Source organism: Tachyglossus aculeatus, chromosome 11 (genome assembly GCF_015852505.1).
Source record: "Tachyglossus aculeatus isolate mTacAcu1 chromosome 11, mTacAcu1.pri, whole genome shotgun sequence".
Lineage (NCBI taxonomy): Eukaryota > Metazoa > Chordata > Mammalia > Monotremata > Tachyglossidae > Tachyglossus > Tachyglossus aculeatus.
The window spans coordinates 1,745,146-1,769,487 of record NC_052076.1 but is presented as its reverse complement, the minus strand read 5'-3'; the positions used below and the strand labels follow the sequence as shown (position 1 = coordinate 1,769,487).

Genomic DNA, 24,342 nt, shown 5'->3' with positions numbered 1-24,342 from the left:
CATATGCCCTTTGCCACCGGCTGGGGGAAATCTTACATAGGAAGTGGCGAGGCTGGGGCCCTCAAAACTCTAATTACCTTTATTCTAGAGTTGCCCACCCCAGGCCTCAGCAGGACAATTTACCAACCCTGCACGGGGGCCAGAGCTGGGGTAGGAGCCCGTTTGTGGGCTGTCTCCCAGACACGAGGTGGGGATGAGGGCTCTCGGCTGTGGGCTCAGGCCTGGGTGGAACCACTCAGCCAGGCTGTGCCTCCAGAAAGGAAGAGGGGAAGCGGCTGCCCCGGGCAGGATGGAAGTTTCTGGGATTTAGAGTCAGGAGCATGTGAGGACTCAGAGCCTCTACCACCTGAAACCGGTGCGCTCGGCCCCAGGAACCCCACGGCTCTCTCTGCCGGACCTGGCTGGGCCGGACAGCAGGAGCCGGCTGGGCACCCTCTGGGCTGGGGCTCTTGGGCAACGGGGTTGTCTCTGAGCAGGAAGGGGCCTGGCCCTGTTTCACTGGCCTGGGCCGGCCCCTCCCACCTTCTGCCCAGAAGGCTTGGCCCGGTGGGAGCCCCCAGCTGCAGGGCAGAAGGAGTCCAGCCCTTTGGGATCCTTGGGGGCCCCCACCCCCATCCGGGCTCCCCGCAGAACCGGCTGAGACGTCTCTGCAGCGGGCCCTGCCCGTGGCTCAGCTGAACCCATTTCCCTCAGCCACATCCAGGGGAAGGTCGCACACGCCTGTGAAGTGGAGCTCCTTGGGCAGGGACCCACGGGGATGTCCACCTGACGCTCCCGCAGCAGTGAACCCTTTCGGACCTTCGGTCAAGTAGGCCTCCAGGCCCCGGAGGAGCTGTTTTGGGTTCCTTTTGGCCAGAGTCTCCAGGTCTGCAAGGGAGGGTGTGAAGAGCGGGGCTCTTGTGAGCTGACAGTTTGGGGGGGACGTAGGAGGAGCTATGACCCCAGGAGACCCGGGGATCAGGCCCCACGTGAACCCAGCCAACGGCCACCCAGTTCCGGAGCCAGGAATGCGGGGAAGGGCCAAACTGAGGCGCTTGCTGCAGGGCCAGGAGCTGGGTTTGGGGTGTGAGGGCCCGTGAGGGGCTGAGTTGGTGGAGGAGAAAGGTGGAAAGAAGGCAGGAGCAGGACCCTACAAGGAGAGGCTGGGACCTGGGTCAGGGCTGGAGCTGGGGCCAAGGCCAGGGCAGTGTTGGGGAGGCCCCAGCTGGCCCCGTTCTAACCTTTAAGCACAAAGCCAGAGTCGGAGATGGTTTTCTGCTGCGTCCACCAGACCTGGGCCAAGCGGAGGAAGGTGGCGGCGTAGAGGCTGTTCACCACAGTGATCACCTGGTGCTGCCGGTTACACTCCCTGGGGTGGGTGAGGAATGGATTCCTTAGAGCCAGGGTGGTGTCTCGGGGGCTCCACCCCTGCCCTCCCTCCCTCCCTCTCTCCCAGGGGGGCAGCCGTGGCACCGGGCAAGCGGAAGGAAGTGCTGGTGATCGGCACAGCCGAGAGAGTTGTGGAGGAGGCGGGTGGGTGGGTGACAGCAGAGAGTGTGTCGCTGCTGGCGGGGGGCTGGGGGGGCAGGTCACATCCTCAGACAAACGGGAACTCCTAGCAGCCTCAGGGGCCCCAGACCAACAGGGCAGGCTCTCACCTGGAGAGACACTCCTCTCGCAGTGCCTGGATCACGATGCGGGTGATGTTCACTGACATCACACAGAAGGGAAAGTGCTACAGTGGAAACGGCAGGAAATCCACAGTGATCCCGGCCGCCGGGCTCTTGCCCTCTTCCCGTTCCCTGCCCCCCAGGCTCTGGTTCCATCCCTCCGCTGCCCCCCCACCTCCGCCCCAACACCCCAGTTCCACCTGGACTTGGTGCTGGGAAAGCCGGAAGATCTGGCGGGCCAGCAGCAGGGTCTGCGAGTCCATCACGAGGTAGAGCAGGTGCAGGAGGGCAAGGAAGCCGGCCCCTCGCAGGTCTGTGCCGGGATCTGCTCCTGCAGCAGGAGACATTGGGGGACTGGAGCACCTTCTGGGCAGGGAATGTATCTACCACTTCTGTTGTATTGTGCTCCCCCAAGTGCTTAGTACAGTGCTCCGCACACAATAAGCGCTCAATAAATGCCATCGATTGACTGGAGCAAGCTGGGGCATGGGGCTGCTGGAGCCCAGAGCCAGGCCAGCCGGACAGGCCAGAAGTGGGGCGGGGGGAGCTCAGGACAGGGCTAGGGTGCTGGGGTTTTCCACATATTCTCCCTGACTGGCTCCCACCTGGGCCTTGGAGCCGCTCTGTATGCGGGGCTGGTTAGGAGGGAGGGAGGACTAGGTGCCCCATCTGTACCTCCTCCAAGGGGAAGTCTAGGGAAAGCAGGGCTATTCCGGGTCTCCTGGGCCACCCATCTGACTCAAGGCACATAGCAGCTGGGGCACCGAGGAAGGGGTGGGCGCTCCAGGGGCTCACGCTGCCCAGGCGACCCGGCCTGCTCCCTGTGCTCTCTGCCTTTTCACCTGGTCCCCTACCGCGTTCCCCACCCCCGCTCTCCCCAAGGTCCAGGAAATGCTGGTCCTAAAGCAGGTGCCACCCCGCCACCAACACGGTCCCAGTCCTGGGATTGGGGGAGTCCGGGGCCCCCCAGGGTCCCCGGTTCTTACCCTGAAAGCCCAGCTCTTCCCAGTGGGCTCCCAAGAGGGCACAGTCAAACCTGGAGCCAGTCAGCTTCCTGTAGATGGTCCGGAGCACTCGGCCGTGTACGGGGTCGCCATTATCCAGGCCGCCTGGGCCGACAAACGGTAGCCCCACAGCTCTTCTCTCCCTGTCCCCCGGTGCCTCCCTGACGCCCGGGAGTCGGGAGCAGCGGGGAGAGGGGGAGCAGTGTCGAGGGGGGGTCGGGGAGGGGACAGTGGGCTGGACTCACACTGAGCGATGGCCAGGACCAAGTTGCGCTCCTCCTGGAGCTGGTGGTGCAGTTGGGGTGGCCCGAAGAGGCAATGGCAGAGGGCGGCCAGCCCCCTCCTGCGTGCTGTGGGCCGGATCCGTTCCTGGGGGGCCAGAGGAAGGGGTGTGATCAGCGACAGAGACACCCCTCCACCACACAACCTGGGTCAAGACTCCTTCAGCCACCCTTCAGGAACACGGGCCGAGATATGAGGCCAGGCCTTCCCCAGGGGTGGGGGCTGTCCGGGTCCCAGCTGCCCACCACAGCCGGAACAGATTCCCCAAAGATGAGTTCCTGCACACCTGACCCCGGGTCTCAGGCACCCCAGGGGTGGTCCTGCAAGCCTGCTGGTAACCAGTTTCCCAGCAGGAGCTGCTCCTCCTCACGACCTAGCCACCCTGGCCCAGGGGTCAGGACCCCCACTGCGGTTCTCTCCCTCTGGGCTGGGGAAAGCAAGTTCCAGAGGCAGGCCTGCGAGGCCCGGCTTCCTGAACCCCCATTTATTAAGCGTTTACTAGGTGCAAAGAACTGTTCTAAGCACTGGGGAGGTTACAAGGTGATCAGGTTGTCCCCCGGGGGGGACTCACAGTCTTAATCTCCATTTTACAGATGAGGTCATCATTACCCCAGCTTGGCCCTCTGCTGACCTGGCAGGTCTGCGTCTCCCAATCCAGCTCCCACCCCTGCCCACCCTGGGCTGACCATGCCCCCGATCTGACCCAAGCCCCTGTCCCACACCCGGCTCCATCTGGGCTTCCAAGGGGCATTGGGAAAGGCCCCCGGGACTCCCTGGGCTGAGGTCCCTACCCAGGTAGGGGCCCCGGCAGGGAGGATGAGGGCCTGCCCCCGCCCCAACACCTCCAGAACAAGCTCTGCCCCTGTTCGGCCATACTCACCCTGCAGGCAGAGAGATCAGCCATCTGGAAGTGCTGCAGGGCCTCGGTGAAGGAGATGGGCAGGCTGGGCTGGCCCGGACAGGCTCCTGAACCCCCTGCGGACAAGCTTCGCACTAAGGCCTGACACTCCATTCCTGCTCAGCCACCCCCCTCCAACCCCCTTTCTCTGGGGGCCTGCACCCAGGGTAGCTCCAGCCTCTGCTCCCACCACACCACCTGCCCAGCCCACCTCCTCCCAGAGATGGGCCTGGCGAGAGGGACACCCTGCCCACCTCTGCTACGGTCAAGGGAGGCCGGGGGGCGGGGGGAGCAGCTCCCATTTGCGTGCAGGCACGGGCCTCTGAGCCCCAGCTCTTGGCTGCTCACCTGCACTGCCCTGGGCCGGGGGCAGGAGCCTGCGGGGACGGGAGGGAGAGGAAAGAACACCTCCCAAAAGCTAAGCTGGAAAGGTGGGAGGGCAGCCGAGCGACTTCGGTGGTCTACGGTGGATTCTGGGTTTTGGGGTAGCAATGTCAGGAACGTAGACTTGGGTTTCCTGGGACACCTGTCCCAGCACCTATGGCAGGCAGCCCCCTGTAGGGTGCCAGCCACAGACAGGTGCTCAACTGAGCAGAGGCGCTGCGGCTCAGAGGGACAAGTCTGTCCGCCCATCAAGGAGGAGGCAGACAAACGGGAGGGCGGAGGGTAAAGGAAGAGTTTTCTGAGAGGTGCTTCTGTCTGGTCCAAGTCTGGGGGCCTGGAAGCCTGATCTGGTGAGGCTAAGGGGCTCTGCGATATGGCGGGAGAGGGCATCCAGCTATGCCAGGGTGCCCTGGAAGGGCAGCCTGCTCTTCCCGATGAAAGAGCTCTGTGGGAAAGTGATGTCTGCCAGAGACACCGCATTTCTTCATTGCCAGGCTGGAAGGAGCAACCGGAGATCTTTACCCAACCTGACAATGCAATAAAAACAAAGGCCACAAAGGCTGTTCCCTCATCTTCCTGCTTAGATTGAGGGCCCCTTGGGGGCCAGGGTCAGTGTCTGACCTGCTCATTTGTATCTTCCCCAGTGCCTAGCATGGTGCTCAGCACGCAGTAGGAGGCTAACGAAACCACAATCAATCCACCTTCCTCCAAAAGAGTTCAGGACCACAGCCATTTTACGGATGAGAAAATCTGAGACTGGGACAGAGGCTTGTTTGGAAGTGGAGAGAGAGACCCTGGGGCCTCGGCTCTTGGGGGTTCCGTCTCCAGGAGGTCCCAGGGGTCCCGTGGCCTGGGGATGTCCCCCATCCCCACCCCAGGGCAGGAGCCAGTGATGCTGGGGAGCCGCCCCCTCCCTCCCACCTCGTTGGTACCTGCTGCGGCCTGGAGGCTGTCCAGTGCCTCCCACTCCTCCTGGGCTTGCTGCACCTCAGGGCTCACGCCTGCAACACACAGGAGAACTGTGGACCCCCGCCGGAGGCCACCCCTCAGGGCTCCCTCCCAGCCAGAAGCCAACCGTAGCCCACTGGGAGGAAGGGGCGGCCAAGGGGAGCCAGCAAGGGCCAGCAGCCTGGCCCTGGCAGGGCTCGCCAAGGCTGCTCTCATTAGTCCAGTCCCCCAAGCTCCTAGAGACCCCCAACCCAGGGTCTGCAAAGGCGGCAAGCAGATGAGCCCTGCTGCTGGCAAGAAGCAGTAGAGGAGAGTATGTTTGGTTTTGTTCTCTGTCTCCCCCTTTTAGACTGTGAGCCCACTGTTGGGTAGGAACTGTCTCTATATGTTGCCAATTTGTACTTCCCAAGCACTTAGTACAGTGCTCTGCACATAGTAAGCGCTCAATAAATACAATTGATGATGATGATGATGATTCTGTCCTGCCCCAGGGGAGTCCCTTACGGCCTCCCGCTGGCCCTCAGCCTCTAGAACACAGATGGGGCCACACGACTCCGCTACTGCCCCATTTTAAAGAGAGAGTCACTGAGACCCAGGGTTCTTGTCCCCTTCCCTGGGGATTGACAGCACGGGTGAGTTTCAACTTCCAGGCAGAGGGCAGGGGAAGTCGGGTTTTGAGAGAGGAAGGTGCCGGAGTTCAAACATGCCAGGGGCTGGCCCCGGGGGAGGCTTACCGGTGGGCTCCCAGCCGTCGGTCTTCGCCGTCAGAGCCCGCAAGGCCGCCTGGTCCTTCAGCGCAGAGATCTAGGGGGCCAGGGGGCATTAACGCTGAGTGGGGTGCCCTCGCTCCCTGCCCCCTACGGCCCTGACATCTCCCCCGTGGGAACGCTGGGCTTGGGACGTCCCTGGGGGAGTGGCAGCCCCCGGAGGTTCTGGTCCTCAGTGTTCTTGCCAAGGCGGGTGGGCGGATGGTTGACCTCGCTCCAGTGGAGTTTGATCGCCAAAGCCGCTGCCCCCATTCTTCCCACCCACCCTTACACCGGGCACGAGGACTCGCGGGGCCTTGGGAAGGCCGACGAACAAGGAGCAGCCTGAGTTCCCAAGGCCATCGCAATCCTCGGCGTCCTGCGGTCGGGAGCTGAGGAGTTGCAGGTGGCTGCGTGGGGGTGGGAGGGAGACTGACCCGCCTGCAGCCCGGAGGCACGGCCAGCTCTTGCCGTCAGAGGGCCGGCCCTGGCAGCGGCAGGGTAGCAGAAGCAGGTGGAAGCCTTCACCCTGAGGGAAGGACCCGCATCCTAGGCCCCACCTGGGGCTCTGGTTCGGCTGGGCCCAAGGTGGGAGAAGGTTAAACCCGCCAAGGATTGGACACGGGGCTGGGAGGAGCATCGGGTCACTTCCCTCTAGAACAGGCTCTGAGGGCGGCTAACCCCACGCTGCCCTGGCAGATGGCACCGCAGAATGGTCTGAGGGGCACATAAGCTCTGCTGGAGCCTGGAGAATCAATCAATCAATCAATCGTATTTATTGAGCGCTTACTGTGTGCAGAGCACTGTACTAAGCGCTTGGGAAGAACAAGTTGGCAACATATGGAGACAGTCCCTACCCAACAGTGGGCTCAGGAAGGAGCCACGCTGAGCTGCCCACACACCCACCTCAGCCCAGCTGGAGGGGGCACCTCCATAGCCCTCAGGGCGGCCCGGCCCAGCCCAGGAGAAGAGATGTTGCTGCACCCACACTGATTGCCCTGCACTGGGCACTGACCCCAAGGGCCCATACAGAGCCGCCTGTGTGCACACACGGCTGATCCACGGGCACACCCCATCTGCTCGAGGCGAGGCCTGAATCAAGTGGGCCCAGCACCTCTCCAGGTTTCGGGGTCCCAAGGGCTCCAGCTTCTTCAGAGGGAAACACTCTAGCACCCTGCTAAACTGCCGCACTTAGGGACACCCGCAAGGTGCCCCACCCCAGAAGGAGGTGACAGGAATAGGAGGGTCAGGCTGGGCTGGAATAGCCCAGGGTCATCAGTGCAGCTGTGCACGGGGAGGGGGGGAGCTACGCACCGGGGCGGATCTGATGGATGGGAGGAAGCTGTCCGGCTCGGCACCTCTAGAGTCCTGGGCCATGGCCCCCGAGGCCTGCAGGGACAAAAACGGGACTTTCTGTGAGTCCCGACAGAGGACCGGCCCAGCCCGGGCTGGACGAGCTTCTGCTCTGCAGGGCTGGCAAGCTCCCGGTTCACCCCGCTCTCGGCCCAGCTGGAAAACAAAGGCATTTCAGAGCTGGGGACCGTAGGGAACTGAAGGAAATCAATCAGTGGTACTTACTAAGTGCTTACTGTGTGCAGAGCACTGTATTAAATGCTTAGGAGAGTACAATACGACAGAGTTAGTAGACACGTTCCCTGCCTACAACAAAGGAAAGACTATAAGCTCCACCGGGGCAGGGATCGAGTATTCAATCCTTGATGAACAGCATCAACTAGTACAGTGCTCTGCACACAGTAAGCACTCAGTCAATTGGAGGAAGATGGGATCAAAGAGTAGAGTGTGTGAAATGCTGGGTGCAACAGTAAGCAGTGACTGCAGACATGCTAAGACCAGAGAAAGGAAGAGGTGACCTGGCGAGAAGTAAAATCACCAGAGGAAAGAAGGCCTCCTGGAAAGGTGGGATTTCTGCCAGTTGTCCTTTTCGGTTGTGATCTCCCAAATGATTAGTTCATCATCATCATCATCAATCGTATTTATTGAGCGCTTACTATGTGCAGAGCACCGTACTAAGCGCTTGGGAAGTACAAACTGGCAACATATAGAGACAGTCCCTACCCAACAGTGGGCTCACAGTCTAAAAGGGGGAGAGATTAGTTCATCGCTCCGCACACGGTAGGGGCTCAGTAGGCGCTCACTGTGGGAGCAGTGTGGCCTAGTAGAAAGAGCATGGGCCTGGGTTATAATGCCAGCTCTGCCACTTGCCGGCTGTGTGATCTTACACAAGTCACCTATCTTCTCTGTGCCTCAGTGTCCTCAGCTGCAAAATGAGGATTTGATACCTATTCTTCTTCCTAATTAGACCGTGAGCCGCATGCGGGACAGGGACTGTCTCCGGCCTGATTCCTTAATACTGCTGACAGATGGGTCTTAGACAGCGAGACCCGGGAAGGCTCTAGGGGATGCCCCCACCTCTGCCCCATCACATGAACACCCTCTGTGTTAAGTTGGATGCTCCAGTCAGCTCAAACCCTGGCCGGGTCCCAGTGAACTTACCAGCCGATCTTCTACCTCCTTCCTGATGCAGGTCTCCTTTGGAGGGTCCAGGCTGGGCCTGGGATGGATCAGAGGGCCAAGAGCTGAACGGAACCCTGGCCCCGAACCCCTCCCTTCTTGCTAACTCGCTGCCCGCAGTCGCCTAGGTGACGGCTGGGAAATCGTGGCTCCTACTGTCTCAGGGGAAAGCCACTTGGGCCTCCGGGCCAGCCAGCCCGAGCTGAATGATCCTCGGGACTCTCCTGGGCTCCCCAGGGTCGGGGGCTGCCGGTGAGAACAGCTGCCACCTCCTCCCTGTGCCAGGGCTCTGGTGAGGACTCAGCAGGTCATTTCACCCAGACCCTGGTTCCCAAGGGCCCCTCCAGCCAATGGATGCCCCTGGGCAATGTCTCTTGGAGGCCCATCCTCATCCGGCGGGTGCTATGTGGTGCCTACAGAAGCTGGTGGCGGGCTGTGGCTGAGAGGCTTCGGTCATGAGAGCGCAGCAACCGAGGGCCGGGGTTGGGGGGAATCTCAGGCTCCGGCCCTCTCTCTGCCTGCCAAAAGAAGCAAAGGGATTTCAGTGCACGCCGCCCCCCCGGCAACAGTGCAGAGGTTGCCCTCTCGCTGGCTCCCGGGGTTGGCACCCACCGAGTCTGATGGGCCGGATCTCCTGACCCGCAGACACATCTGCCCCGGACAGGCTCGTGTTGTCGGACGAATGAGTGGGGATCTAGTGGACAAAGTGCAGGGTTGGGAGCCAGGAGATCCAGCTTCTGGTCCCAGCTCTGCCACAGGCATGGGGCAAGCCAAGTAACCTCTCTGGGCCTCAGTTTCCTCATCTGTAAAAGAGGAATACGCTCCCTGCTCTCAGATTGTGAGCCCCAAGTGGTTCAGGGATTGGATCTTTTAGACTGTGAGCCCACTGTTGGATAGGGACTGTTTCTATATGTTGCCAACTTATACTTCCCAAGCGCTTAGTACAGTGCTCTGCACACAGTAAGCGCTCAATAAATACGATGATTAATTGGATCTGACCTAACTTGTATTTATTCCAGCACTTGTCAGAGTAAGAACCTAATAAGTTATATTTTAAAAAAAGAAACAACAGAAACAACTTTCTCTTTTTCCCCTGAGCCGCTGGAAATCCTTCCAACTGGGATTTCATAGCCTAACCCTGTGATTAACCATTCTCTAGCAAAGCTAGGTCCTTTCTCAAACATTCCCCTCGGCCAAAAGACCCCCCTCGAACAGGTATTTTCATTTGGCAGTTCTCTCTTTTCAATCAATCAATCAATCGTATTTATTGACCGCAGTCCCTACCCAAAAGTGGGCTCACAGTCTAAAAGGGGGTTGTGGGTCGGGGATCGTGCCTGACCTGATTACGTTGTAGGTACCCCAGTGCTTGGCACGTAATAAACGCTAAACCAACGCCAGGGCACGGTCCTCGGTTGGAACCCAGGGGTGACGGGGCTTGCAAGAAGCTGGCTGTCACCGGGGTCGACAGGAGCTGTGCTCCATCAACCCCCTGCCCCCCGGCCTTGCCCTCCGCGGGCACCGTCCCCAAGGAAGCCTCCTCAGGGGCCTGTGCTCCATCAACCCCCTGCCCCCCGGTCTTGCCCTCCGCAGGCACCGTCCCTGAGGAAGCCTCCTCCGGGGCCTGTGCCCTGCCTTCGTTAGGAAGGGGGGTGGGCAGCTTTCGGAAAGATAACGAAAGCCTGACTTGGGGGATGTGGGGCGGAAAGGGGCAGCCTTGCCCTCGGTGGGGACCTAGGGGTGCTGGGTGTCCGGTCCCCTGACCGTCGGAGGTGTGTCACAGGCTTTTTAGACTGTGAGCCCACTGTTGGGTAGGGACTCATCATCATCATCATCAATCGTATTTATTGAGCGCTTACTGTGTGCAGAGCACTGTACTATGCGCTTGGGATGTCCAAATTGGCAACATATAGAAACAGTCCCTACCCAACAGTGGGCTCACAGTCTAAAAGGGGGAGACGGAGAACAAAACCAAACATACTAACAAAATAAAATAAATAGAATAGATAGGTACAAGTAAAATAGAGTAATAAATATGTACAAACATATATACAGGTGCTGTGGGGAAGGGAAGGAGGTAAGATGGGGGGATGGAGAGGGGGACGGGGGGGGGAGAGGAAGGAAGGGGCTCAGTGTGGGAAGGCCTCCTGGAGGAGGTGGCTCCTTTAGACTGTGAGCCCACTGTTGGGTAGGGACTGTCTCTATATGTTGCCAACTTGGACTTCCCAAGCGCTTAGTACAGTGCTCTGCACATAGTAAGCGCTCACTAAATGCGATTGATGATGATATGTTGCCAACTTGTACTTCCCAAGCGCTTAGTCCAGTGCTCTGCACACAGTAAGCGCTCGATTGATTGATTGATTGATTGATTGATGATTGATTGATTGGGAAGTCCCGCCTCCCTGAGCGATCCCTCCCGGGGCTGCTGCCCGGAGGCGGTGGGCGCCGGTTACCTTGCCCGCTCCGGACGCTCGCCGCGCATGCGCCGCGGCGGCCCTCCGAGCGGCTCTTTCCCGGCAGGCCCCGCGCCGGGGCGCCCTGCTCGTGGCTGCCGGTAGGGGGCGCGGGGGAGGGGGGGCGGGGAGGCCGCGCTGCGCCGCCTGGCGGCCGCGATGGCGCAGTGCGGCCCGTCCCGGCCCCGCTGGACCGGAGCGGGCCTTTGCGATTTGTCGGTCCCCGGGAGGAGGAGCAGCCGCCGCCCCCGCCGCCCCCGGGCCCATAAGTAGGCACCGAGGGGCCGGCGGGAGCGCAGTCCCCGTCGTCATGTGGCTGTGGGTGGCCCTGCTGCTGCTGCTCCTGCTCCCGCCGCTGTTGCGAAGCCTTTCCCGCCTGCGGCTGCGGCCCCTTTCGCCCAACCCCTTCGCCACCGATGGCCAGAAGCCGCTCGCCCCGCTGGTCACCGACAGGGAGGCCCGGAAAAAGGTGCTCAAGCAAGGTAAGGGGTTGGGCCGGACCCTCACCATCTCTCTGGGCCTCTGGACCCTACTTTCAATCAGTCAATCAATCGTATTTAGTGAGCGCTTACTGTGTGCAGAGCACTGGACTAAGCGCTTGGGGAGTACAAGTTGGCAACATGTAGAGACAGTCCCTACCCAACAGTGGGCTCACAGTCTAAAAAATCTACTCTCCCGCCTCAAAAGTGGTTCCCTGGAGCACTTTCACTTAGTAATAATAATGATGATGGCATTTGTTTTAAGTCTGACCACCCCCTCCCGGGCCGGGACCTACTTTGACCCCCCCTCACCTCCTCCTGGGCCAGGACCCCACCAATTCTCCGGGGCTCTGGATCCTGCTTTGAATTCCTCCACTTGCTTTAACCACCCCGCTCTTGCTCCCCCAGGCCGGGGTCCTTCCCCACTGTCCTCTGGCCTGAGACCCGGCCTGCCCTCCCCAAATTTTCAGGGACCTTTCCCCCCCCTTGGCCCAGACTCAGGCCTCTCAGAAGCAGATCTTGCTTCCACTGTGTCCCCCAGACTCTGGGTCTCGTTGCCCACCTGGTTGTCCCCGGGAAGCAGCTACACCCAGGATGTGATAAGCACTGTACTGAGCGTTTGGGAAAGTACAGTGCAGTTAGGCATGAGCTGACAGTCCACTGTGTGCAGAGAACTGAACTGAGAATTAGGGAGCGGACAATTTAGTTAGGAGACCCGACCACTGCTTTCAAGAAGCTTTCGCTCTCCTGCGAGCAGAGCACTGTGCCGAGGAGTACAGTACAGCAGAGTTAGGAGACCGGGACCCCTGCTTTCAAGAAGTTTTCACTCTCCTGCGAGCAGAGCACTGTGCTGAGGACTAGAGACAGTACAGTAGAGTTAGGAGACCGGATCTTTGCCCTCAAAGGGCTGCCCTGTTGTACCCTTGCACCTTCATCCTGCCCCCAGTGTCTCGTGTGACTAGGTGGAGCCTGCTCTCCCCCCTCAGAAGTGGTTCCCTGGAGCACCTTCATTTAATAATAATAACAATGATGGCATTTGTTAAGCGCTTACTATGTGCAAAGCACTGTTCTAAGCGCTGGGGAGGATACGAGGTGATCAGATTGTCCCGTGTGGGGCTCACAGTCTTAATCCCCGTTTTACAGATGAGGTAACTGAGGCACAGAGAAGCTAAGTGACTTGCCCGAGGTCACACAGCTGACAATTGGCGGAGCTGGGATTTGAATCCATGACCTCTGACTCCAAAGCCCGGGCTCTGTCCATTGAGCCACGCTGCCTCGTTTGACCTGTTCATCCTGAGTGGCTGTATCCGATAAGCAAGAAGGGAAGGCAGCATGGCCCCAGGAACAGCCATGGGTTCGCTAGTCCCAGCCCGGCCACTGACCTGCCGGGTGACCTTGGGCAAGTCACTTAACCTCTCTGTAAAATGGAGATTGGATCCTTCATCATCATCAATCGTATTTATTGAGCGCTTACTGTGTGCAGAGCACTGTACTAAGTGCTTGGGAAGGACAAGTTGGCAACATAACTTGAAGAAGAAGATCCTTCTTCTCCCTCCAATCTTAGACTGGTTGGGGGAGGCCCGTTTTGGGGAACCAACCCTGCCCTCGGCCGGGGCGGGTGCCGCCCGGCTCCGAGCGGGACCCTATCCTCGTTTCAGCCTTCTCGGCCTCCCGAGTACCAGAGCGGCTGGACGCGGTGGTGATCGGCAGCGGCTTTGGGGGCCTGGCGGCGGCGGCCATCCTGGCCAAGGCCGGGAAGCGTGTGCTAGTGCTGGAGCAGCACACCAAGGCCGGCGGCTGCTGCCACACTTTCCGTCACGACGGCCTTGAGTTCGACACAGGTAAGGCGCCCCCGGGGTCCTCGCCGACTGGCACTCTCTAGCGGGGCAATCGACCCTGGGCCTCGGGGGCCCCCTGGGATCCCAGTGGGGCCGGTTCTTGGGGTCCCCAGGCCGACCGCTCAACCCCCCGTTCAGGATCCCCTCAGAAATAGGGACTTCAAGTGTCCTAGACCGTGCCTGGCCAGCCTGCCATCTGGACAGCCCAGGGTCTTCCTCGGGATGAAGGTTGTCCCCCCCCTGGTCTCTTCCTCTCAGCTCCGTGGGGTGGTTCAAGCCCGGCCCCTCCTCTGCCCCACCCCCAGTCATGGCCGGCGCCGACTGACTGAAGAACTTTACCCCTTGGCCCAGAAATGGGGTTCCAGCAAAGGCAGGGTGCCCAGGCGGCTTGCTGGCCCTCAGCCACACGGAAAGGAAAAGCCGGAATGCTTTGGGCAGCCGAAGGCAAACTGATGGTCATTGAGCTCGTTGTGGGCGGGGAATCTAGGTGTTTGTTTATTGTACTTTCCCAAGTGCTTAGTATAGTGCTCTGCACACAGTAAGCACTCAATAAAAACGATTGAATGACTCAATGAGAGTCAGGGGAGGCACGGATCATGCCTGGAGGGACGAGAACCTGGCTAGGGTCCTCTCTCCCTCCCTCAGCCTGGCCAAGCCCAATCAATCCTTCAAATCGACTGGGCGCCTGCTCTCGGCCAAGCACTGTACCAAGTGCTTGGTCCAGCGCTTGGCACCCGGTAAGTGCTCACTGATTACCATGGAATAAAACTACCACAGAAGCAGTCTCGGGGAGCTTGCAGTCTAGGGAGTGATTACCTCTGCTGTAGTCTCCATGTGGGTCCTTCAGGCTGTATGTGCGGGTGGAGGCGGGGCGTCCCTTCAGCCCGGCCCCAGGCCTGGCTCAGACTCCTGCTCTCTCCCGGCTTCTGCTCATTAGCCCACTCTTGCTGGGAAGCGACGATTTGGCATAGGTCATGCCGGACCATTTACGCCATCCAGCCCAAATCTGACCCGGGCCCTTGTTCCGAAGACAGGCAAATAGCTTCCCCTGGCTGAGTTTCCAAGGAAGGGTCTGGGCCCGTCCATCTTGGCCTCTCCTCGCCCACGCCGACTTCTTTCTCTCTCTCCCTCTCTCTCCTGTGCCGCTGCCCACCAGGGATCCACTACATTGGCCGGATGGAGAAGGGCAGCTTTGGCCGCTTCATCTTGGACCAGCTGACGGAGGGGCAGCTGGACTGGGCCCCCATGGACTCGCCCTTCGATGTCGTGGTGCTGGAGGGCCCCGGGGGCCCCAGGGAGTTCCCCATGTACAGCGGGGAGAAGGCCTATGTCCGGGGACTCAAGGAGAAGTTCCCGCGGGAAGAGGCGGCTATCGACAAGTACATGGAGCTGGTGAAGGTACCTTCCCCCGCTCCCCTTCACCTCCCTGGGGGCTCCTCCCAGGGAATGTTTCTCGGAGCGGGCTCCCGAGTGGTGGATCGTGGACGGAAGGCTTCCGGGTGAGTCCCCTGCCGACGTCCGCACTCTCCCTGCCGGGACCCAGACGGTGGGCCGAGGGGCATCCCACGCCGTCATCCTGAAGATGCTGCCCTTGCCAGTGGTCCACTTCCTGTCCCGCTGCGGCCTGCTGACACGCTTCTCCCCATTCCTGCGAGCGGCCACGCAGAGCCTGGCCGAGGTCCTGCGCCAGTTGCCCGCCTCCCCCGAGCTCCGGGCCGTGCTCAGCTACATCTACCCCACCTACGGTGCGACGCAGCCCCGAGACTGCCGTGGGGCCCCTGCGGGCTGGAGGGAGGGACGGGATGGGACGGGACGGCGGCGTCCTGCTGCGTAGTAGCCGAGCAGAGTGACGTCACGGCTGGTGAACGCGGCCTGGCTCCCAGCCGGTTTCACTTTCCCTGGCTCGATCATTGCTACCTGATTTGAGCCCGACCGGTGTGCGGAGTGCTGTTACTGAGACCACAGAAGCATCAGGAGACGTAATCCCTGCCCTCGTAGAGATTCCAGTCTAATTGGGATGGGGCGGAGATGAGCCCCATGGTAAATTACAGAGGGAAGGAAGAGGAGACATGCGTTAAGTCGGTGTGATCCAGGGGGGAGTGAATACCCAAGCACAGGGCTAGTGAGGGACCGGCGGGGCAGTTGGCCGCAGGGAGGAAGGGGACGCGCTCTGCTGGGGCCAACCGCGGACCGGGTCTCTGTTCCGTCTTCTGAGTGGGCCCCAGGCGTCCCCCCCAACCACGCCAGCTTCTCGATGCACGCCCTGCTCGTCCACCACTACCTGCACGGGGGCTTTTACCCCCGCGGGGGCTCCAGCGAGATCGCCTTCCACACCGTGCCCGTGATCCGGCGGGCGGGGGGCAACGTCCTCACCAGGGCGCCGGTGCACAGCGTGCTCCTGGACTCGGCGGGCAAGGCGTGCGGTGAGAGCCGGGGGCCCCGGCGGGCTGGGTCGGTGACACCGGGGAGGCGCGCGGCGGGAGGGCAAGGGTTGAGGGGTGGGGGGCGGGCGCCGGGGGGAACCGCGGGGAGAAGGAAGCCATGAGAGAGACGGGGGGCGGAGGACCGACAACCCACAGCCCCAGGCTCCTTCCTGCGGGTTGCACCCTGGCCCCCTGCCCGCCTACCCACCCACTCGCAGGCGTCAGCGTGAAGAAAGGCCAGGAGCTGGTGAACGTCTTCGCCCCCGTGGTGATCTCCGACGCAGGCCTCTTTAACACCTATGAGCACCTCCTGCCCGAGAAAGTCCGCATTATGCCAGGTCATTGTTTCTTTCCGCCATCCTCCCTCATCCCCTGCCTGCCCCCACACCCCTCGATGCCCAGGGCCCAGAGGTGTGCAAAGCTCTGCTCGAGAAGACGCGGGCAGGTTTGGCATGGGAGCAGGGGACCCCATCCCGGGGGCGTTCCAGGCCCCGGCCCTGCCCGCTCTCCCAGAGAGGGCCTCCGCCAGTCATCGGGCTAGCGTGCCCGCCCCCGGCCCTCTCCCATTAGGGCAGAGGGAGGCACTGAGGCCTGCCCCACCTGCTCCCTCTGGCAGGAGTCCGGGCCCAGCTGAGCCCGCTGCGGCACGGCATCGCCATGTTCTCCGTGTTCGTCGGGCTCCGTGGCTCCCACAGGGAACTGGGCCTAGAAGCCACCAACCACTACATCTACTTCAACACCAACATGGACGAGGCGTAAGGGCTGCTGACCAGAAAAGGCGGGCCCCGACCCTGGATCGGCGGGGGAGGGGATGGGCTTTGGGAGGAGGGACCCCTGACTCCCTGCTTCCCTGCCTACTGGGCCTCAGTTTCCCCCTCTGTGGCAGAAAGGACGGTGCCGGCGGATGCTCCCCACTTCCACCCGGTCATTCCTGGGAGACTGGTCAGGGTTTCAGTCGAGAGTTTGGGCGAAGGGATGACCCCCGACCCCCTGGCCCTCTCCCTCTTCAGGCTGGAGAGCTACCTGCGGACTGCCAGGGAAGAGGCTCCTGCAAAAATCCCCCTTTTCTTCATAGCGTCGTCGTCGGCCAAGGACCCTACGTGGGAGGAGAGGTTTCCCGGTGCGGCGGGGTTGGGGCGGGAGGTGGGGTGACCTGGGGCTGCAGGGGAGGGAGCCCCGGGGGAGGCAGCGGTGACTGTGGCTTGTCTTCCCAGACCACTCAACCGTGGTGATGTTGTTTCCCGTCTTGTACGAGTGGTTTGAGGAGTGGCGGGAGGAGCCTTCTGGCAAGAGGGGCGGCGACTATGAGGCTCTGAAAACCTCGTTCACCGACGCCTCTCTGGCGGCTCTGATGAAGCTTCACCCCCAGCTGGAGGGGAAGGTAGTAATCAATCGATCAATCGTATTTATTGAGCGCTTACTGTGTGCAGAGCACTGTACTAAGGACTTGGGAAGTACAAGTCGGCAACATATAGAGACAGTCCCTACCCAACAGCGGGCTCACAGTCTAGAAGGGGGAGACAGAGAACAAAACCAAACATACTGACAAAATAAAATAAATAGAATAGATATGTACAAGATAGAGTAATAAATATGTACAAACATATATACAGGTGCTGTGGGGAAGGGAAGGAGGTAAGATGGGGGGATGGAGAGGGGGACGAGGGGGAGAGGAAGGAAGGAGAGTAAGGCGGGGAAAGGAAGGGAACAGATAATAGTAATAATAATAATGGTATTTAAGTGCTTCAAGCACTGTTCTAAGCACTAGGGTAGATACAAGGTAATCAGGGTGGACACAGTCCCTGTCCCATATGGGGTTCACAGTCTTAATCCTCATTTTACAGATGAGGTAACTGAGGCACAGAGAAGTGAAGTGACTTGTCTAGGGTCACACAGCAGAGAAGTGGCAGAGTAGGGATTAGAACCCAGATCCTTCTGGCTGTTGCTGCTAGGCCATGCCTGACCTCTCACGGTCTATCCTTGCGTGGTCAACATCGGGGCTCGGGTCGTGGCCTGGCGTGGTCTTTGGACGTGGGAGCTCCTGGCCCCCTCCGAGGGTCTACCGCTGCAGCCTCCCCACAAGGGACTCACCCGGAGCTGGGGTCCTCCCCTGGGCCCTGGGGAGGCAGGCAGGAGGGTCGTTGGCCCAGCTCACCAGGTGAGGGGGAAGACAGGAGATTTCTCTGACTTGGGGCAACGGGGTGCTCTGTTTCAGGCTGTACGTGCCGTGGGCCGATGAAATTACTCACCGGTATCGTTGACTGGGCACCTGCTGTGTGCAGAGCGGCGTACTGAGTGCTGGGGAGCAGACTGTAGAGATAGGAGACGCGACCCCTGCCCTCGAGCTTCCCATCATACAGCAACTCAGAATGGGACTAGCGGAGCAGTGGGGGAGAGGAGGTGGCCCTGCCAGGAGTTGGGTGGAGGGAGCTCCTGGGTTCCCCCGGCCTCACCCTCTCCAAACTGTGTTCCCGTCCCCAGGTGGACAGCATCTCGGCCGGGTCCCCGCTCACCTGTCAGTTCTACCTGGCCGCCCCCCACGGGGAGTGCTACGGCGTTGACCACGACCTGGCCCGCCTGCGGCCCGACGTGCTGGCCTCCTTGAGAGCGCAGAGCCCCGTCCCCAACCTCTACCTCACAGGTACCGCTCTGCTCTGCTCCCTTGACCCCAGCTGTCTGCCGTGTGGGCAGCTCCCGGGGCCCGGGAGGAAGATGGTGGGGAAACCACGCTCCGATCCGGGGGCGCTTCCCCGGACCTGTCCACCCAGCGAGAGGGAAGGTGGCCCGGTCAGGTGGTAGAGGCCAGGTGGGAGCCCCGAGGCTCAGAGCCTGCAGTTTTTCCTTGGAGGTGCCAGGCGTGGAGGATGGGGTCCCGGGGGTGAGCAGAGGGAGGGGACGGTCGAGCCTTCGGGAGAGAGCTGTGGAGCAGGGTCTCCCTCCTCCCCGCCCCCAACTTGGGGGATCCCCACTCCCCAGAGATTCAGACCCGTAAGGAGGGCGATGGACGACTGCAGTGGTGGGGTGGTTGGGCTCAACCGCTGCCGTTGCCGTGCAGGTCAGGACGTGTTCACGTGCGGTCTGATGGGGGCCCTGCAGGGAGCCCTGCTGTGCTGCAGCAGCATCCTGCAACGCAATCTGTACCGCGATCTCCTGCAGCTCCAAGCCCGCCGCCGCCGCCCCGGACGGCCGCAGGGCCAGAGCTCGTGAGAGCTCGTGGCCCAGCCCGTGGCCTCCACTCCCGCCCAGCAGGACTGGGGAAGCTCAGAAGGACGGAAGGGCTTCCTCAGCCCGCGGCTCCTGCTGTGCCAGGGGCGGTGCCGGGATGAGGGTCTTCAGCACCTCCTTCCCTGCCCTGGCAGAACCATCCACCCCCAACCCTTAGTGCCTTGGTCCCAGGCTCCTTGCAGTTGTAGCTGCAGCCTTGGTTTGTCCACTTAGAGGAGGTGAAGCTTTCTCCCGGTGGGTTTGACTTTTTCCCTTCTGTTTCCTCGGGTTCAATAAAGTTTCCCTGAGGGTGGGAGTCTGGCCACTCCCCTGTGTCCCGAGCAGTGCGGGCAGCGCCCGGGCCCGCAGCAAAGCCGGCCAACGCTGGGCAGGCCCGTCCCGCCCGTTCCCAGAGCTGGGCCTGGCTCCTGCTTGGAGTGGGAGCAGGAGGAGGAGGAAGGCCCCTAGCTGGGACCAGCGTAGGGATTTTCCCCTAGGTCAAACATGAAGTCACAGCATGAGAAGCAGCGTGGCTTAAGGCATAGAGCACAAGCCTGGGAGTCAGAAGGACCTGGGTTCTAATCCGACCTCTGCTACTTGTCAGCTGTAACCTTGGGCAATTCACTTCACTTCTCGGTGCCTCAGTTACCTCCAGCTGTAAAATAGGGATTACGACTGTGAGCCCCATGTGGGATAGGACCGTGTCCAATGTGATTACCTTGTATCTACTTGATTCATTCATTCCATCGTATTTATTGAGCACTTACTGTTTGCAGGGCACTGTACTAAGTGCTTGGGGGAGAATACAATACGACAATAAACTGACACATTCCCTGCCCCCACCAGCACTTGGTGCGGTGCCTGGCACCCAGTAAGCACATAACAAATACCGTGATTATTATTATGGACTGGCAGGCCATCAGTGGGACTGGGGGAGGTTCCCCGCTGAGCAGGGGCTGGGTCGGTCTCAGTTTCCACCCACAGGGCCCCATCCAAACCCCCCATCTCCCCACTCGGATCTCCCACAGACCTCTGCCTGGCCCTTTAATAATTATAATAATAATGATGGTATTTATTAAGCGCTTACTATGTGCAAAGCACTGTTCTAAGCACTGGAGAGGTTACAAGGTGATCAGGTTGTCCCACGGGGGGATTCACAGTTTTAATCCCCACTTTACAGCTGAGGTAATTGAGGCGCAGAGAAGGTAAGTGACTTGCCCAAAGTCACACAGCTGACAATTGGTGGAGCTGAGATTTGAACCCATGACCTCTGACTCCAAAGCCCGGGCTCTTTCCACTGAGCCACGCTGCTGCCGTGGGTGGCAATGGGGCCCTTTCCCCCATTGCCACCCACAGTGGGGGAGGAAGGAACGAAAAAGCTTTGGAAAGTGCCCCGATTCCTAGTGCCCGGGAGAGGTGACTGACGGGCTGGAGCCGAGCCTGCCCCGGCGGGAGTTGGGGTGTCGTCGCCCACCCACTCGCTCGCCTCTACTCATGGCTCCCTGGAAAAACGGCCACAAGGCAGAGTCCCCCAACCGTGTTCTCGGGAGTCCCTCTGCCCCTCCGCCAGCTCAAGATCCAGCGGGAGTGAGGGACTGAGAGAGAGTGTGTGTTGGTGCGGGGGGGGCCGGGGTGAAGGCAAAACAAGCCAGGAGTCTCTCGGTTGCCTACTGCTCCTCCTCCGAGCCTGGCCGAGGCCATGGGGAGGGTCTGGTCTGTTGCGCCAAGTGACTTCCTCCTGTGACTTCCTCCTTGTGACTGTCTGAAAGACAGGTCTGTTTCTCAAGGCGGCGGCAAGCAGCCTCACTGCCCTGCCGACAATGCGAGCACGAGCCGTCCTTCCCAAAGTTAGCTGGAGCCCTGCTGTGGGCCCATCTTGCCATGTCCCGTTTTTCCCGTGGTCCTACAGGTTTGGCTGGGATGTGGGGGGCCGGTGAGCTGGGAATGGGGATCACCCTCCCTTCCCACCCCCAGGCTCACCATAGTCACCTCCGCCAGGATGAGCTGTCTGTCCCAGAGAAGAAACCACAATGGCTTCTCATAGCTTTGCCTTCCTCCTGGCTGGCTCTCCTAGCAGAAAGTAAACTCCTTGAGGGCAGAGATAATAATGACAATGATAGCATCTATTAAGCGCTTACTATGTACAAAACAATCAATCAATCGTATTTATTGAGCGCTTACTGTGTGCAGATCACTGTACTAAGCGCTTGGGAAGTACAAGTCGGCAACACATAGAGACAGTCCCCACCCAACAGCGGGCTCACAGTCTAGAAGGGGGAGACAGAACAAAACCAAACATACTAACAAAATAAAATTAATAGAATAGATATGTACAAGATAAATAAATAGAGTAATAAATATGTACATACATATATACAGGTGCTGTGGGGAAGGGAAGGAGGTAAGATGTGGGGGGATGGAGAGGGGGACACTGTTCTAAACGCCGGAGAGGTTACAAGGTGATCGGGTTGTCCCACGGGGGGCTCACAATCTTAATCCCCATTTTACAGACGAGGTAACTGAGGCACAGAGAAGTGACTTGCCCAAAGTCACACAGCTGGCAATTGGTGGAGCCGGGATTTGAACCCATGACCTCTGAAGCGATGATGATGATAACAAAAATATGACTTGCGGCATGTGTTAAGTACGTTCTATGTGCCAGGCACTGTACTAGGTGCTGGTATAAATACAAGATAAGTAAATTGGACACGGTCCCTTTCCCATGTGGGGGGTCACAGTTTAAGTAGGAGAGAGAAGAGGTATTGAAGCCCCATTGTACAAATGAGAGAAGTGAAGTGATTTGCCCAAGGTCACACTGCAAGCAAGCGTGAAGCATTATGGCCTAGTGGAAAGAACACGGGCTGGGGCTCTAATTCCAGCCCTGCCATTTGTCTGTTGTGTAATCTTGGGCAAGTCGCTTCATTTGCGGCACACAGTAAGTGTTCGATAAATACGAACGATTGATTCATGATGTCCTCTGCAAAGACTGAGCCCCGTGTGGGGTTATGGACTGTGTCCAACCTAATTATCTTGTATCCACCCCAGTGCTTAGTGCAGGGTCTGGCACATAGTAAGCACTTAACAAATACCTATTTAAAAAGAAAATTAAAAAAAAAAAATGGTGGAGCTGGGATGAGAACACAGGTCCCCTGACTCGCAGCCCGGGCTCTTTCCACTAGGCCAGGCTGCTTGGATCCTGCTGGTCCCATTTGACTTGAGAGAGGGTACTGACTTAATCAGTGGTATCGACTGGGGGAGAAGCAGCGTGGCTCAATGGAAAGAGCACGGGCTTGGGAGTCAGAGGCCATGGGTTCAAATCCCAGCCCCGCCAATTGTCAGCTGGGTGACCTTGGGCAAGTCACTTCATTTCTCTGTGCCTGTTACCTCATCTGTAAAATGGGAATTAAGACTGTGAGCCCCACGTGGGACAATCTGATCACCTTGTATCCTCCCCAGTGTGTGGAACGGTGCTTTGCACATAGTAAGCACTTAACAAATGCCATTATTGTAAGCGCTTAGTACAGTGCTCTGCACATAGTAAGCGCTCAATAAATACGATTGATGATGATGACTGAGCATCTCTGCCTGCTGCTGCCGCCCACGCCACTGCCTCTCCTGCAGCTGCCCGTGCCACCATCTCCGCCCCACCACTGCCTCCATTTGTGCCACTGCCCGCTTCGGTTCTCCCTGCTGGGCTGGCCCGGGCTGCCATCGCATCACCACATGGCACTGATTTCACACTGTGGTCTCTCTGTCAGCCACCAGCTTCCCCATCTCAAGCGTTTCCAGAGCTGCAGAGGTGGCGGCGGCAGCAGTAGTGGCAAGGGCAGCCACGGCCAAGGCAGAGGTGGAGGAAGCCATGGCCTTGTCCCCAGGGCCAGAAGTCCCAATTTGGGTGGTGCCTGCAGTCAGAACCGTGGTATTTACTCAGGGTTCTGTACAAAGCGCTTGGGCAAGGTCAAAGGAAACACAAGACACTTCCCTGGCCTGCAAGGAGCTTAAATTCTAATGGGAGAGTTGACCTTTTTCAGTTGGTTTCTTACAATGATATTTATTAAGTGCCTGACACTGTTCTAAACCCTGGGACAGATATAATCAGGTTGGTTGGACTCAGTCCATGTCCCATATGGGGCTCACAGTCTTACTCCCCAATTTACAGATGAGGTTATTGAGGCCCAGAGAATAATAATAATGATAATAATGATGGCATTTATTAAGCACTTACGATGTGCAAAGCACTGTTCTAAGCACTGGGGAGGTTACAAGGTGATCAGGTTGTCCCATGGGGGCTCACAGTCTTCATCCCCGTTTTACAGATGAGGTAACAGGCACAGAGAAGGGGAGTGACTTGCCCAAAGTCACACAGCTGACAAGCTCCCCCTTCTAGACTGTGAGCCCGCTGTTGGGTAGGGACTGTCTCTATGTGTTGCCGACTTGTACTGCCCAAGCGCTTAGTACAGTGCTCTGCACACAGTAAGTGCTCAATAAATACAATTGATTGATTGACAATTGGCAGAGCCGGCATTTGAACCGCTGACCTCTGACTCCAAAGCCCGGGCTCTCAGATCGCAAACCTGTGGGCGGGGGCCTTGTCTACCACCTCCGTCGTATTGTTCTTTTCCCAAGAGTTCAGTACAGCGCTCTGCACGCAGTACGCTCATATATACCGTGGAATCATCGATTGACCTAATCGCTAGTACTCTGTGAAGCACTGTAGCACTGTACTGAGGGCTAAGGCAGGCCCCTCTGCCCCCCCTTAGACCTACTTTTATTTTCTACCCACACCACTTCCTGCGGAGCACTATACCCTTTACAAAATAGAAAATGAGCAGCCGGCCCCTGGCTCCCAGCTAATGCCTAGCTAAGCTCGCCCCCCTCCCCGGGTCCTTTTCTCCCCCACCGGCCCCCCACGAGATGATGGTGGAGAAAGACTATCCGGCCAAAACGAGGGGTCAGCGCTCGCCCTCACTGACCAACGTGCCTGGAGGGGGAGCGGGGATGGCACCAGAAGAGAAAGAGGCAGCCCCAAGTAGGAAAAAGAGATCATATTTGGGGGGGGGGGGGGTGATATTCATTCATTCATTAAATCGCATTTATTGGGCGCTTACTGTGTGCAGAACACTGTACTAAGCGCTTGGGAAGTACAAGTCGGTAACATATAGAGACGGTCCCTACCCAACAACAGGCTCACAGTCTAGACAGACAACAAAACAAAACATGTAAACAAAACATGTAGACAGGTGTCTGGCACAGTTACCCTGTCAACAGGGGGATTACATTCACTGGAAACTCGAAGGGACTTTACAAAGTCAAAATGAGTCCAGCTGACTTAAAACGAACATTGAAGCACCAAAACCCAATTCTGCTTTGCCCCCTCTAACGACCTCAACAGATCTCAATCAATTAATCAATCGTATTTATTGAGCGCTTACTTTGTGCAGAGCACTGTACTAAGCGCTTGGGAAGTACAAGTTGGCAACATATAGAGACAGTCCCTACCCAACA

The 24,342-nt window shown here is 59.1% G+C and overlaps 2 protein-coding genes across 2 annotated transcripts; one reads left to right on the top strand and one right to left on the bottom strand.

Moving 5' to 3' along the window:
- Positions 1–83: 83 nt before the first annotated feature.
- On the bottom strand, positions 84–7,301 carry ELMOD3 (ELMO domain containing 3). Its single transcript, XM_038753945.1, has 10 exons — positions 7,226–7,301; positions 5,900–5,969; positions 5,150–5,218; positions 3,816–3,910; positions 2,899–3,022; positions 2,636–2,758; positions 1,850–1,980; positions 1,638–1,714; positions 1,221–1,348; positions 84–867 (listed from the first exon to the last, which is right to left on the bottom strand). The coding sequence occupies exons 1-10, from the start codon at positions 7,286–7,288 to the stop codon at positions 671–673; spliced, it is 1,077 nt and encodes a 358-aa protein (XP_038609873.1). The 5' UTR covers positions 7,289–7,301; the 3' UTR covers positions 84–670.
- A 3,847-nt stretch (positions 7,302–11,148) lies between these two features.
- RETSAT (retinol saturase) lies at positions 11,149–19,165 on the top strand. The gene is made up of 11 exons (XM_038753944.1): positions 11,149–11,375; positions 13,031–13,213; positions 14,367–14,608; positions 14,754–14,955; positions 15,436–15,633; positions 15,852–15,971; positions 16,250–16,388; positions 16,644–16,753; positions 16,848–17,014; positions 18,115–18,274; positions 18,689–19,165. Exons 1-11 carry the CDS (start codon positions 11,204–11,206, stop codon positions 18,838–18,840), a joined length of 1,845 nt encoding a protein of 614 aa, XP_038609872.1. The 5' UTR covers positions 11,149–11,203; the 3' UTR covers positions 18,841–19,165.
- The last annotated feature ends 5,177 nt before the right edge of the window (positions 19,166–24,342 follow it).